Below are 16,165 nucleotides of genomic sequence, written 5' to 3' on the forward strand. Positions count from 1 at the left end.
AGACTGAATTCTAGAGTTCAGCAGAAACATATGTGACATTTCAGCATTCTACAGTTAGCAAAGTCCAGGTATTAGCGTGGAGGTTTTTTTTGTCATCATAGCAGTAAAACTGCTGCAGCACAGCAAGGCGACACAAACAAGGGAACTGGTACATAAAAAGAACATTTAGTCAGTGCTAGGTTAAGACTATAGGATATTAGCGTGAAAGTACCATGGCCAGAAAGATGTAGCATGGTTATGAGGGACGTTTTAGCCAGTTGAGTGAATGAGAGCTGACAAAAAACTATTGCTGCATCTTGGATAGCTTACAACCAACATGCAATTCTCCTTCAATGTTCACTTGAGGCTGATTCCAAAAGACAGTAAGTTCCCATAGACTTTTGTGTTAAAATGCTCAACTGGAGTAATTAAATTAACTTCTTTACAGCTGCTATTTAAAAAGCTTGGTATATACAGTTTATAAAAATTGTATTTGGGGCGAACTATTTTCATAGCTTACATGTCTGGATTTTGTTTCTGGATTAAAGTTAGGGATGTGGCCTGGCCAAGCAGCCTGTTAGCCTTCACCTTCATTAATTCAGTCACTGAACTGGATTCCTCAACCATGTTTGAGGTGTTAGTGGCTTTTGAGAGAACTCTGAGTAGGATTTTCATAAAAAAGGATACAGCTTGGTGTGAGGTACAGCTTTTCCAAGTAGTTATAGTTTAATTATGGTCAGTTTTAGGGGCGCTATACTCGTACACTTTAGGTTTGCTTGCTAATCAAGCTAGCTTTTGCTGATAATTTAGCCCTCCAAATAATGCTGACTCAGAAAAAAATAACATATAAGAACTTCTGACTTTGGAATCTTTTAACGTGACACACTGAGTATGTTTATTAAAATAACTGTGTGGCCTGAACACGGCACAAATCAGACCAGAACCTCATGTCGGACTTTAGCACAAGTGTAGATTAAGCTAACATGAGGCTGCATTGGAGCCATCTTTGGACAGGAGGAATGATTGCAACTCATAACGCTTTCAGTGTTCACATTTCATGTCACTGCTTTGACAAAACCTTCCAAGCTTAGTGCCTATTAGCATTATCTGATATTTCAAGATGACCCAAAGTCACTTTCCTAGAATGATAAAGCATTAACATGTAAAGTCTAATGCTAGTTCTCTCTTTACAAACTGGGATTAATAGCAGCATATGCCAAAGCTGTCGATGCAGTCCTTTGAGAGAAGCATTTTTTAATAGTGCAGAAACAGAAATGAAGAAAAAAACCTCACTTTGGTCTGCTGGAACCAAAGTCACAAGTAGTATCTTATTTTAGAAGACAAAGATCTGTCAAATCACATTCTTAACCTCCAGACTGGAAAATTTGATGTTGCTTGTCATGCAGATGTTCTCACCCAATACGCCCAGACAGACTTTAAATTTATTTAAGAAAAGAAAATCTATAAAAGCTCAACGTGTCATACAAAAAGATGCATATAAGACATTTTTTTCTGATTATTTTTTCTTATGAAAGCTGCTTTGGTAACAACATAGTCACGACATCGGTCAATCTCCTTTACTTAGCCTGGGCACTGAAGGGGACCCCTTCCCTGTTATGTCAATGGCGTTTTTTTTGTCTTTTTTTGTTGTTTTTTTCCTTCGGCGTCTTCCTTTTGCTTCTAAAATCTAAATGAATGGATCTAGTTACACCGGAGTGGGCTTTGTTTGCGTTCTGCCGGAGCGCCGTCTTCACATCAGATGCAACGCCTGCTGCGAGACGTTTGTCATAAAGATGTCCGCGCTGTGAAAGACAGTGCTATTGTGCTTAGTGCTGATAGAGTGGAGACCTTGGATGCTGAGCCGACTGCGTTGGGGCCTAGAAAAGGTGTTGAAAAGAACAAGGCTGTTAGTCTATTAGAGAAATAAGTTTTTTTCCACTTTTTTCTTATTAAAGAGACGCCTCTTCAACCTGCTTTAGCAAAAATATGTTCTCATCTTACTCCTTGAGCAGCAGAGTGAGGCACAGAAAGGACTCTAAATAGAGTGCTTTACTTTACATACTTTTTGGTGTCACGTAGAAGTTGTAATTACATAAATGTCAAATGTAGAACATTATTTCCCCAGTCTCTGTCGCTTTGGAGCAGCTAATCTGTTCTGCCAAGACAGCAGCAGGGGAGGGGATTATTCAGCTCAGCCACGAGGGAGACACTAACTAGCTCTCCACTGACCTGGTATCCTTGGGATGGTGATCTGCCTGCTACTGCTGCCTTCCCCTCCCTCACCAAATGGCTTTATCTGGATAATATAATCCTCGTCAGTAGGAAGCGCCAACTCTACAGAGGTGGTGTTTGTTTCCATGACGCTGGGGCGACTGTGTCGATTCTTCTTGTACAGCACCTGAAGAAGACAAGATCGAATCAAGGCGGCGTGGCACGGAACAGAATTTTCTAATAAAGAAAAGGCGTCGGGGTGCTTACTTTGTAACCAGTGACCTCTGACTCGTTCTCCAGGGCTTTGACCTGCTCCCAGTTCAGTATAATCTTGGAGTTCGACGTGTTCCACACCACTTTACCTGGTGGTTGACTGGGTGCTGAGAGAGCAAAAACACATCATTTACCTTAAAATGACAGCTGAGGAGTGGCACACTGATCAGACGGGTGTACTGTGAAGCAACTGTAACATAGCCAGGCTTTGTTTGTGCTAGCTGGTTCTATAAAACCCAAAATCCCAGTTAGAGTTAATGGGATTAGCACTCTGCACAGGAATGTACTATGAGGTTGGAGATCGAGAAAAACTCTTCAATCCAGACAGACAGAATGGGATTAGAACCCATGCTTTCTACATCACGCTCTGTGCTTACAAAAAAGGTGACCCAGCCAGCAAATAGTCTTTAAAAAGGTGTTGAAGATGACTTCAAAACAAAATGAAGATTTGGTTAACTCTCTGAGGTAAGCATTGTTGATGACCCCAACCAACTAAGTCTATGTCTAATCCTAGGCAATAAGAAAAGTCATATTGGTTTTTTTATTAAATTGTCCTCTCAAGCTTTGGAAATAAGAGAACAAAGAAAATAATCATTCTATTTCACACTCATCGGAAACTGTTCACATTCAAAAAAGTCAATATGGCATGTCGGAGCCATAGGTTCTTTAGAAAGCATGAACTATTCCCATATTATTTCTGTCCATAGCACAAACCACTGCTGTGCAATATGCACAAAGATGTGCTTTAACTTTGTAATTCTCAAAGCTTGTAAAATCAAGTTCAAACTGAGGGTTATCTTCCAATTTACACAGAGTATAAAACTTCTTCAAGAGTCTGAGCTGTCACTTGAGAAAGCATCATGGCAAAAACAAAAGAAATCCATTTAGACTTGTTGATGCTCATAAAGCTGGAAGGAGAAGTATCATCAAGAAATTCTAAAAGATTTAAAAGATTCTCGAAAGAAAATTAGTGAGAGATGTGTCTAAAGACCATAGAATAACTGCCAAAACAACAGCGAATGACTTTGCCAAGTAAGGAATTGTTCTCTCAAAGATGACAATCACTAGAACTCTGCGCAGGAATGTACTCGAGGTTGGAGATCGAGAAAAACTCTTCTGCAACTTTAAACCAGACAGAAGTATGATGAGGAAAACCTGGAAAACGATGATGCATACTAGAAACACATCCTTTTCTCAGATGAGATGAAACAAACTAATAACTCTGCCGTCTTTTGTACATATGCATACACTCTATGACAGCTGGAACAAGCTCAAACCCCCTGGCAATCCTGAACTGCAGTAAGCAGTTGCATAACTGATGCATGCATGGAATGAACAATTTTTTCAATAAAGAAAATACTGATTTCATATTCGTAATACTAAATCAGTGTCCTTTGTGTACCTGGGGTCTGATCATGATCATTTTGTAAAACAATCAAATGTGGCATGCAAAAAAACCGCAAATAAATGTGTTTGTTTGTTGAAATAACGTCGAGGGTGACATAGACATCTATCAGACTTTCACGTCTGAGCCAACATGACCCCAATTTTATGGCTGTGTATCATTTTGATGCATATTTAGACCTCTAATCAGCAGAAAATTGCTCAGTGGGATATTGGTAACCAGTTGAAATAATCTGTATATCCCTAAAAGAGCATAGCATACTGATTCTAGCTGATATTTAACTGAAACTCTGAAGATAACCTGCTCTGGACCGGGCTATATGATCAGTGAAAGTTACTATAGATATCTATACAGGTTAAAATAGGCCCCCTTTTATCTGAGTTTAGTCCCAATATAACTCAGCCAGCCATTAATCTCTTGCAGGCTCTAATTTGATCCCATACTTACGTGGCTTTTTGGTGGTAATGTTGACGGTGGTGCTGGGAGGCCCAGTTCCTGCAGTGTTATACGCCCTCACTGAGACATAATATGCGGTGCTGCCTTTCACCCCGCGGATAATAGTAGATGTTTGATTTCCTACAGTCCTTTGCACGCTGGCCGTGTCTTCCCTTTCACTTCTACTCCAGTACCTCAGCTGAAAAGCAACAAGGCAGAACCGCAGACGTGAATGCAGAAAACACGATGGACACCTTAAAAGCTTTCTTTTACACCCTGTCAGTGAGGTGCAAACTGGAAACAGGGAGATGTGAACTCAACTGGATGGAAGCTGTGAATGGTCTGAAAACAAGCTTTAGCAGCATGCCACCTTGTGCGGCTTGTGAACTGTGTTCCTCCGTTGTGCCGGGCAGATGTGTGTTCTGTTTAAGTTGTGTTTGTACAGATTGAGTTCAAATATGCAAAAGTGGGGAAACAAAAAAAAACAAAAAAAACAATAAAAAAGTGAAAGAATCCATAAAAATCCCCTGCCATCAACGTCCACTGATAACAGATTTTCTTTGTCACCCTGCTTGTCAGGGCTGAAACAGCGGGCATGCTTGACAGCACAATTATAATTTGCCTTTCCTCACAGGAATGGTTTGCTGAGGGCCTGCTCCTCTGTTGCTTTTGAGTGGTCAACAATTTATAATTCTGGCATTTTACGCAGTCCGACGACGAAAACGTCTTTGTCCACATCTTGGATTTCAACAATGAGCAGAATTAAAATGACAAGAACTGACGGAGAAAGTCTGCAGAGCCACTGCTTGCTATGCTGTGTGGATTAGAAGCTAAACATTCTATCCCTTGGAGTATTGCATCAGCACGCTAATCAGGGTGGTTACAGTACTTAGGTAAGCAACAAGAGAAACACAACCAAACCCACAGGCCTGGGACTCGGCTGGACCATTATGCAGGCAGCGAGCTATTATCTCGTACGCCCAAGGTGCATAAGTCTCGAACACTCATCAATAATAGAAGAGAACAAGATTGTACAGCATTAGCTGGCATGTGTGCGCACACGCATACAAACAGGAAATGCATCCAAGGGGAAACTCAAACTCACACAAACAAGGTATTTCATCAGAGCTCACCTCGTAGCCCAGCACTCTCTTCTTGTTGGCGTTCCAGGGCAGAGCTTTCCACGAAACTTCAATCTCAGACGCAGAGAGGCTCTTGGCGCGGACCCTGGTGGGCGCTCGGCCAGGCTCTGGAGTTAATGTGTAAAGACTGATTTTAGAAGTTGTACTGCGCTTTGATGACCCCTCAAAGAGGGAACATCAAAAAAGTTTCAAAGCGGCTTCTTTTTATTAGAACAACAGAGGGAGGAAAGTATGCTGAAGACGCCTGCGAGTGCTGATAGAAGAAGGCTGCCTGCGAGATCGCTGCTGCCATTTAAAGAAAGGAGGACTGACTCAGTCTTTTCGTGATGAATTACTGCTAGCTGGACATGCAGATCTACTCCAAATCATACACACCTTCCTCAGCAGAGTAGATAGTGGTAACAGGTCCAAATGGCCCTTCTCCCAGGTTGTTGTAAACCCCAACCTTGACTTGGAAAGGGGAGAAGGGCTGAATGCTCTCATTTTTAAAGACGTATCTGGATGCTTCAGCGGAGGGTACGGCTGCCTGCATCCAGCCTGTGGCACCATGGGGTCGAAAAGCCACCACATAGCCAAAGCCCGGTCCGTTCTGCAGCTCTTCCGGAACAGGCTGCAGGAAAACAACACTGTGTAAGCACTTGCAAAAGAAAGGAAAATAAACACACTGCAACTCTATGTCTTTAAATTTTATTTTTTAACTACAGTTGCCATGTGAGGATGCCATGAAATATGGTCAAACACGAGGCTTTCAGTTTTTTAGGCAATGCTTGTCTTCAAATAAAACATGCTGAACACACAAAAACTATAAGTAGACACATCCATTACACTGTACAAAGCACTCAGCATGATAACATAGCCGTAGCTTCAGATATTTATAGCTCCATTATTCTAGTGAATAAACCAAACCTCTTCACTCTGGTCTACTAAAAGATACATAGAGCACATCTTTTTTTTTTTTTGTCTGGAGAGAAGCAGGGTCTACTGTCTCGATAAAACTTGTTAAAACTGCTAGAATAAGTGTTTATGGTCTCCAGACATTCATGATGACCACCCAAAGCTTTTAAAGGTTCTATAATAAAATAATAACAGTATAAAAAAAGTAAAAACAGTACTAATCAGACAGAAACAAACAGACCTTAATACGTTGTGGTGTCCCTCAGGGATTTATTCTTGAACCCTCTTTGTTTTCAACTTTTTTGTTATCATTTTATTATTATCATAGCAAAACTGCATCTTCTCTTATGTTTGCTGATTTTCCTCTGCAGTTAGCTGAGGTAACCATTAAATACAATAAATGGTCTATATTATGCAGTGTTTCTTTGATACTTACAAAAAAATGTGAAAAACCTCTTAGAATTTAATTTAAATTCAGTTCAATTGAGTGTTATTTATACAGTACAGTGCATATTCACAACCTCTTCACTCTCGTCTACTAAACAATACAGAGAGCATATCTTTTGTGCTCTATGTATCTTTTGATACATTGAGCTTAGTAAGTAAGAGTTTAGTGAGTTTGGCATTGTAACTAATGGTGGGTTCAGGGTCACCTGTAGCAGATATGAAAAAAATGAAACTTTAAAGCCTATTCTGTACACAGCGTTTGCTACTGATATTGCCTAAGCATTTATACATTTATGAGGTGAAAAGTATCAATCCTAGGGTAATGTTTTGTCTTTTAATTCAATATAAATAGATGAAAGTTGAAAAAAAGTATTTATTTATGTAATTATTTCACCAGTTTGCCAAGGTTTGGATGAAGACCCAACTGTGACCCTCAGATGAGAGGAAGTTAGTTAAGATGTTCAGAAACAAGCCAAAAATGACCAAAGCTCAAGCCTGCCATGAGCTAGGACCTGCTGAAAGTGTCACTGTCCATTGTGAACTAAGTTTTACATCGCTATGGACTGAGAGGTTGCTGACTAAGAAATAAGTCCAGCTCTAACTGAAATTAACTAAATTTGTCCACATGCCTTCTGGAGAAAAGTTTTAATGTCAGACAATACAAAGCTTGAGCTAAAGGTGAAACTTTTAAACCTAAGAATCCTGAACCAACTGTCACGCATGGTGGTGACAGCATCATGCTGTGGGCCTTCTTTTACTGCCAGTGGTACTGGTACAATCCATAACGTGGATCAAGCAATGAAGAAGGAGGACTATGTCAAAATTATTCCACTTTACCTCCACTCAACTGCTAGATGGATAAAACTTGGACACAATTGGGTGTTCCAACAGGGCAACTATTTCAAACATGCATTAAAACTGGTTTTGGAATGTATAAAAGCAGGCTAACATTAGCTTATTGATGGCTACCAAAAGCATCTGGTCAAGGTCCAACTGGCTAAGAAACATTTAAGCAAATATACGTGGGGTCTATGCATATAGTTGAAGTATATATACTTTTTACTCTGTATAGTTTAGAGAAAATCCAAAAGAAATTCAAACCTGAGCATCCAATTCTTATTTTGTAAAAATCATTAGTAATATATGCTGTGTTCCACCCTGGAAAAAACAACAGTCCAAAGAAATCCTTCAAAGTCTTCTGACCAAAACTGTTTAGTACTCAACTAAAGGAAACTAAACTCTTCCTATATTGTCTATGGTCAAATGAACTTAAAGTGTTAATACTTGACAAAGGTCTAGACTGGGCAGATTGAAGCAGTTTACCCTTTGAGATTTACCTCCTCCACCCAACCCCAACCCTAACTAACTGTATGTAAAGAGTCATGGTAATCAGGTGCTTTTGGCGTTTTGGATAACTCTAGGCAAACGCACCACAGTAGCCTCTATGATGGCTGACCAACATAGAGTTGTCTGTCATTGACGCAGACCTTCATTCATATCTTGAACTGTATTCTAGGCCCTGGGTTGCAGCCATGTGAATAGAAATGTCTGCTGTTACCCTGGGGGAGAGGCCTTTTCTTTATTTCTTAAAGGAATAGTTAATGTTATGAACAACCTGCTGCCCCTGCTTTTGTGTGAAAACAGAACGGCATAAAGAACTTCAGGGGCTGAGGCAAAACAGGGGCTTCACTTAGCGGAAGTTACCTTTTAACCACACTTGTGCATACTGAAACATCAACAGTGAAATGGTTCACAGCAGGAGCTGATGATTCTGAGCAGCAGCTTGAACAAATATACGTTTTTGGAGCCGGGCTGATATGCGGGGGGCTTTGTAGAAATGAGAATAGAAAGAGAACGAAAAAGGAAAAATAAAGAAAAGAGGAGAAAAGAGAGAAAATAATCACAGAAAAAAGCCGGAACTTCGAAGGAACAACTGAGTTTAATTATCTTATTGAAACCTCAAAAGCATTTTTCTCTCCCCCAGGGTGACAGCAGCAGTTATTGCCTTTCTGTTCTTAAAAATGAAATGCCATACATTAAGCCGTTCAGCTGTTATTAATGAAACAGAGGCCCACATCCGCAGAGAATAATGACATCTGGCTGCCTCCTCCATGGGTGAGGGGGTCTTGAGCAAGCTTGCTTACCTCCCATGTGATGACTAATTCGGAGCGACTGCCACCGCCTCCGCTCACATTAGCTGGTGTGACCTTCGGAGCTAAAGGAAGAAGACAGATCAGCTTAGCTGGGTTGACTTCACATGACACTGCAAAGGCACATGTAATAATGCTCCTTCCAGCAAATCCTAAATTGCTAAGAGAGGTAAGTGTTTGACAAGCCTGAACTTCAGCATTCCGATACCCACATCAGCAAACTTCCCATCACCGAGTCAAAAAGGGAACACGTAAAGAATCTACACTTGTTAAACTGCTAAAAGAAGCTTTTAGAGATGTTTTGCAATTTGAATGAGACTTTCATTTTCTTTTGAGGCAGTAATGATATCCAGCACACTGACTGTATATTCAAGGTTTTTGTATTTTATTTTTCTATGATATTTATTAGCATTTCTACATTTATTGGACAGGTGTGTAGAGAGCAGTGTGTAGGGGGAACGACACGGAGCAAATGTCTTGTCCACTGGGACTCAAACTGGGAGCTCCTGGGAGCATTTTTTGGTATGCGCTCCACCTATCAGGACAGCCTATTGGTTGACATTTTACAAAATATGCTTATACCCTTTACTTGTCAAAGGTTACTTGAAAAAATTAATCCCAAAAACGGAAAAAAACTGAACTAAAGGCAGAAGTTGTGAAAAAACTCTGCCCAGATGTAAGAAGATCTAACAGTACCAGTCAAGCTGACTAATGAACATATGCTTGACTGAAAACAAAAAGTCCATGTCGGGTGGGAATTATGTGGTGGAAATAAGCAGGCACCAAGGCTGAAAAATGAAGCCAACATACTACAAGTACCAAGAACTGCTTTTGGAGCCAGGCCACTTGAGCCTGGCTCCAAAAGCGTGCTCATCCCCATTGACTCCCATGTTGAAACGCCCAACTAAACAGTGTTAAAAAGTGTCTTTACAGCCGACCACAAAAAAAAGATTCTGACATCTATGGATAGTTTCATAACAAATTCTGGAAAGTGGAGTTGGGGTGTGGCCACTTTGACAGGTGCTGTGACACCAACACATTCTCACTCCCAAAGCGTAATATTTTACACTAGGTGACAAATCGTCAACATATTACGCTTCCTGGCACCCAACACATCCCTAAATGACAAGATCGGAAAAAATGAGGAAACATGAGAACCGTTTGGAATCAATCTACACATGTTTGTTCATTTTATTAAAATCGCTTTGGAAAACACTATTTAACATCATTAAAGTGCTGGTTAAGATTAGGGATAAGGTTAGGGTTAGGGCTGGAATACATGGATGGAACGTGTATTACCGCGGGAGCATCATTCTACTAGATTTTATCCATAACCCGGCGCGTAGCATAAGAACGTGGAAGGTGACCTTTCGCGTTCCGCAGGAATGCCACGGGACGTGACAAATCGTCGGGATGTTATGCCTCGGGAGTGAAAACGGGCTGGTGACACAGGAAATCACAATGCATTTTTTTCTTTGATGGACTTTGGAGCTTGTAGTGATTCCACCCTTGAGTTTATCATGCAACCAAGCTTGCTAGTGTTAGCTGATAACTTCACTTATGTATGGACAGAGCAAGGCTAACGGTTTCCCTTCCTCCAGCATTAATGAAGATTTTGGGAACAGTATTTCCAAAAAATACTGAAGTATTCCCTAAACAATTCAGAAAGTTGGGTAAATGATATGTATCCTGGTCAGTTTTTAAAACGGATTCAGTACGTACATGTTCCTTTTGTCCTTGCTTGTTTGGATGGCTTGCTGGGCTCGCCAGTCCCGATGGAGTTGCTCGCAAGGACTCGAAACTCATACTCTACCCAAGGGCTCAGGTCTATTACTGTAGCTGTCAGCCGGGTGCCCCGTACCACCTCAGGAACTGGCAGAAAACACACAGTGCCCTCTTCAGTTTCAACACATGAATGTGTGTGGCTGCGTGTTCTTGGAGTGTCTCAGCTAAGCATCAGTAGCATGCTATCCTCCAGGCTAACAGACATGGTAGTTACACAGCACAGGTCCAACACCACACAAGGACGCATAAGGATTAAAAAAAAATGCACATAAACAAATACATTGACCATTAAATTGCCAATTTGGTGATCTTTGTTGAATTCTTTAATAATGCATGCATGGCACTGTGTAGTTTTTAAGTCAGCTGAAACAAGCAAAACACCAGAATCGCTGTAAGGGACTGAATATTGGAAACAAAAATAATAAAATAAAAATGATTGCAGTTAAAAAGGCAAAAACTCATTTTCTTCCTCTGGGTTCTGAGCCCCTACAAGGTCACATTGTATTTCTGTTATAAATCTATGACCCTTGCTTGGCAAATCGATGAAGCTAGTAAAACCATCTTTGATAAAAGTGTCCTAATTCACAAAAATATCAATAGAACGAGATAAAAGCACATTACGCCAATCATGCGTAAATGCTAAGGGTGCCATAAAGGATGTGGGCAAAGATTACACCGATCCCATTACTTAACTGCACTATCAAATTACAGCCGTGGCAACAAGCTTCATCATCAGGACGAGATCCATGTTTCAGGATTCCCAAGAGAGCGATAAAATGGGAGTCAATGGTCCCACTACAATTGATGCTGGGGTAAAAATTACATCTTCAATATTTTCACAGCCGAGGCATGATGAAGAGTGGCCCCCTCCAGGTGACTGGAGGAGGCCACAGCTGGTTGGAGAGAGCTTACCTGTGGTGACAGCTTGCCACCCGAGGGAAAATGGTGTCCTGGCTTGGATGGTGTATGCCGTAATTGGACTGTGATTATCAGGACCAGGCCTCCAGGACAGAGAGGCTGTGGTATCAGTGATTCCTTCTACATGGATGCTGGTGGGGGGCCCTGGGGGACCTGATAGATGGCATAGCCAAGGCAGGAAAGAGAACAGAAAGATAGAGAGACAGATGGAGGAAGAAGGTAGGGGAGGGAGGGAATGTAAATCAGGAAAAGATGGAAAGATGGTAGAGAGTGTGGCGGTGGTTTTAGCACCTGAGGCTACTGCAGCGAAGTCAGTTCAGTGTGAAACCTTTGGGAGCTATTGGGTCTAATTAGACAGTAAATTTCCTTTAAACCTTCCAGAGAGAAATTTCCACTCGCCTCAATTTTCTCTTCCTTTATTCCTTCATCAGTGAAGTGCAACCAGTCACAGTAAACATGCATCACTGACAAAGCCCAGTCTTCTTCAGGTAGATTGTGAATTATTTAAATCACAGTTATTATGGTGACTCACCTCTGACGACCAAGTCAACAGCCACGGAAATGCTGTCCACCTTGGTCTGCACGGCGCACGTGTACTTCCCGGCATGCCTCAGCTGGACGTTCCGAATCATAATGTCTCCCGCCGAATGCTGCTGTCATTCAATGCATGCACAATCATCCGCACAAACACACACACAAGCACAGGAGTTCCGTAAGCAACCTGCTATTGTGATTCCAATTCAACACTCACTTTTTCTGCAGCCACGCGGGAACAAAGGAAGCCAAACAGAAAGCTTGTTCTCATATCTTCAAAAAGGAATTCATATTTCCACACTCCCACTTTCCATCTTTATTCTAAAGAAGCACAAAGAAATACCTCTCTATACCATGTGCGCACCGTGCATTTGTTTTATCCCTGTGATTACAGAAATGTACTTGCTCTAATGGCTTGCTTTGAATTGCAGTATGGAGCCGCTTCAGTTATACAGCGCAGCCTAATGGCTAGTCTAATAGTTAGTTCTTTAAGAGGGCCTTTCATTCCATCTCTAATTGCAATTCCCTCTCCTACATTATCATTTTACCCGAGCAGAGCTGAGCAGGTTCTGTGATAAATTGGACATGGCGGAAATATGTGGCACAGTGGCAGTAAGAATTCTATGGAGTGGCTGGTAGCTTAATCAATATAAGTGTAGATGAACAGCAATTTATTAAGGAGGGGAGACTGTAAATCACGATCATAGGAACACCTAAATCATAAAGGAAACAGAAAGAAAAAAAACACCTCTGCATTGGATTTTTTTCCTCTGTATTGCCTGCAGTTTTTAAAGGAGTCTTGGATTTTTTAGCTAAAAGAGAAGAAACCCCTCCAACTCAAAACAGTGCATGGCATGCTGAGGTATAAGCTGCGGACTTTATAAAGTATACAGGAGCTCACTGAGACTGGTTACATGTATGTAAATTTCTTTTTAAAATAAACCACAGGCAGCAATTTTTTTTTGCCCATAAATAATACACTTGATACAAACATTCCCTCTGCACTGCGGCTGAATTTATTATGACCCTGCTAAGAGAATAAGTATAATATTGATGTACCAATTAATCTTCAGAGTCACATCTGGACCTTTTATACAATGAAATCTCTGAAGGGGGTTGGGCAATAAATCAATGTCTTTTATGTAGCAGTGGTGCTAATAAAATGAGGATTCTTCCACGAAGCTCAACAAGGTTTGAGTTTTAATTATTCATTATGCGCCTCAGCTTATGTGGAATATATGCTGTCAAAGCTGGAGTGTGACAATAAACAGAATTTGAAATGATGCTCTCTCGTGGGACAAACCCTACAGCTAAGCCATGGCATTGGCCGTTAGCATGCTAGCACATTAACAAATATTAGCATTCCTGAAGTTACATACAACAGTGTTTTGGCGAGGTGGGCACAAACACAGCTGAACACTCCAGTTTGGATGTCACCCGGAACTATTTGTGGACAAGTTCTATTTCTGTTCTCACTTGTTGTTAGATTAGTTTGTTGTCTCACCAAAAGAGCAATTTTTTAGCAACTGTCCACACAGGAAGCTACTTGGCAACCAGATATAACAGAAAGCTGATGACATACAGAGTCTTAAAGCTACACTGAGTGAAATAACTGCTGGGAACACAAAACTTTGTCCAACTCGACTACCAATGAGAGTGAAAGGTGCTGTTGACAGACAATACATTCAACAGTTACAAAGATAGTTGGTTGCTAGCAGGATGTCTGCTAGGAAGCAACTATCAGCTACAAAGTGCTGCATGAATCACTTCCTGTGTGGATGAACCTTTAGTCTTCTGTGTTTATATTGCTGATAGATGTAATTAACTGACATCTATCTGGTACTCTATTTTCATTTAATTTTTTGTTGTATTAATACAAATATAAAACTAAAATTAGGGGGTCTGACTGCATGTGGAAACGTCAATATCTGGCCATTTACGCTGCAGTTATTGCCATCATATCGTGATTGGGGGATGGGGGATAACTTCAGCTTGTGCTCCAGGGATAAAGCCTACACTGTTGGTGTTTTTAGAGGCCAATATTAGCTATTTGCCAATTTATTGGTATTTAAACTTTACAGTAGCAGACTTGGGAGAAACACCCTTCAACCATTTTAGGAGCATTGATGCTGTATACTTTGGCCAACACTTGGCACCAAGTTGAAATGCCACAAACATGTGACCACAAAACAAGATTATTTTTAAACTGCATTGTCGTATTATCTTAGCAAGGACTCATAAATAGCTACACATATCAAATGAACGAGAAATCTGTTCATGTTTAGCATCTAAAAGAAAAAAAAACAATCAGATGATATGTTGGATTTTTCAGTCATCAAATATTGAAAACTGGTTCGGTCTGAAAAATCCGCGGTCTGTCTCTAGTTGTGTTTACTTTAATGTGAGTCTCAGGTGTTCAAAATGTAAGAATATCTTAAAAAACAGGAAAATAACGAAAATCTACACAAATGATCACTAATTATCATCCCCCTGATGGATAAGGAAAAATTAAACTGTGTTTTGAAACAGGTAGTTATGAGTGAAACTGCTGTTATGTAATACTGTGTTTTATATATAGTATCTAGAATAATATCTTTTGATGGAAAAACAGCAGGAGACACAACATATTTGCACTCAAATTGTAACAAAAAGCAGAAATGAGTATATATATATTAGAGTTATAAACCATGTTTCAGCCATGTTGCTAGGCGATGCACTCTGAAAGTCTCTGAAAGCACCATGTTGCACCTTTGCCGTTTTGCTACCGACAGTTTGGTACCATAATGAGGGAATCTTATATAACATTATTATTAAATCATACACTTGTCAGTGGTATTGTATAGCACTTTTCTAGCCTCACTGGCCACTCAAGGCTTTATCTGTCTCCCATCTGTAACAGATGAAGCAGAAAACCAAAGTCACCAGCACAGGGAGAACAAAACCAAGGGAAGGTTCAAACCACAGAGCCGGGAAGCCTTCTTTTCATGTTCTCCCTGTGTCTGTCGAAAGAGATACATTTTAGGTTAATCTGTGACTCTAAATTGGGCGTAGGTATGGATGTGAGCATGTTTGATTGTCTGTCTTTATGTGTTAGCCTGGTAATTTGTCCTTACTGCTCAAGCAGATAAGAAATTAGATAGAATTAGAGATTTCTTTTTTCATTTGGCTGAAAAATATACTTTAAAAAGAAAATAAAGTGTGGCTAAAATCCTCAAACACATACACATAGTTACTGCCTTATTTAATTCTAGGGGGTAAATGTTTTTGATAATAGCTATTGGGATAGAAATGCACATTTAATGTACCCCCATTTCAAGTTTTGTTGTTTTTAGGCATATTTTCTTTTCTTGGGGATAAAATGTCCAAATACTATATAAGCGATCATAGCAAAAAGGCTTCCCGGACTGATGCATGAAGGCATCCTGTCTGCACACCTCTCACAAACATGACAGCTTGTTTTAAAACCAGAGGCCTGTTAGTCTCGCGGGCTGTCAGAAACCATGAATGATGGAATATTGACTTACACCTCCCACTTTTTCAAAGAATCCACCGTGGCTCCCGAAGTGGATGAGCTGCTCGTTGAAGAACCAGGTGAACTTGAGTTCCAGAGAAGGGTCGTGGCTCACTTGGCAGGGCAGGACCACGCTCTCCCCAACGGTGACGTCCAGCGTGGAGGCCAGCGTGGTGATGACGGTAGGCTCTGAAAAAACACACATTCATATTCACGCACGTCTGATCAAGCATGCCTCTACTCTTTCCAGGCATTATAATTCAGCACAGGAAATGGCTTTGCAAAAAGCCGAGCCCTTCCATCATCCTTATGGATATGTCAGACTCAGTTAATAGAAGGATATACGGGACGGAGCACATAGCAAACTAGGGCGCACAGCTACAATAACTGGTATTAGTTTCGGCCTGAGCTTGTCTCTGTGGGGACTCGGAGGAGACGTGTCTCTCCTGCAGCCCGCGAAGCCTCCATGTGTCACTGTCAG

General features: G+C 40.8%; 1 protein-coding gene across 3 annotated transcripts in view; it reads right to left on the reverse strand.

Annotated features, from left to right (window-relative positions):
• Positions 1-1,407: 1,407 nt before the first annotated feature.
• Positions 1,408-16,165, reverse strand: part of cntn4 (contactin 4) — a 195,909-nt gene continuing 181,151 nt past the window's right edge. For 2 of the 3 annotated variants that reach the window (XM_031748523.2, XM_039612488.1), the window contains 11 exons: positions 15,698-15,873; positions 12,172-12,292; positions 11,634-11,792; positions 10,659-10,808; positions 8,931-9,001; positions 5,821-6,055; positions 5,437-5,552; positions 4,316-4,502; positions 2,458-2,570; positions 2,209-2,377; positions 1,408-1,856 (listed from right to left, as the gene is read on the reverse strand). In XM_031748523.2, coding sequence (XP_031604383.1) covers positions 1,765-1,856; positions 2,209-2,377; positions 2,458-2,570; positions 4,316-4,502; positions 5,437-5,552; positions 5,821-6,055; positions 8,931-9,001; positions 10,659-10,808; positions 11,634-11,792; positions 12,172-12,292; positions 15,698-15,873 — 1,589 coding nt within the window. In that variant the 3' untranslated portion in view covers positions 1,408-1,764. The remainder of the gene's footprint in view (positions 1,857-2,208; positions 2,378-2,457; positions 2,571-4,315; positions 4,503-5,436; positions 5,553-5,820; positions 6,056-8,930; positions 9,002-10,658; positions 10,809-11,633; positions 11,793-12,171; positions 12,293-15,697; positions 15,874-16,165) is intronic. The other variant, XM_039612487.1, reaches the window with a different exon arrangement.

Source organism: Oreochromis aureus, linkage group 5, assembly GCF_013358895.1.
Source record: "Oreochromis aureus strain Israel breed Guangdong linkage group 5, ZZ_aureus, whole genome shotgun sequence".
NCBI classification, from domain to species: Eukaryota; Metazoa; Chordata; class Actinopteri; order Cichliformes; family Cichlidae; genus Oreochromis; species Oreochromis aureus.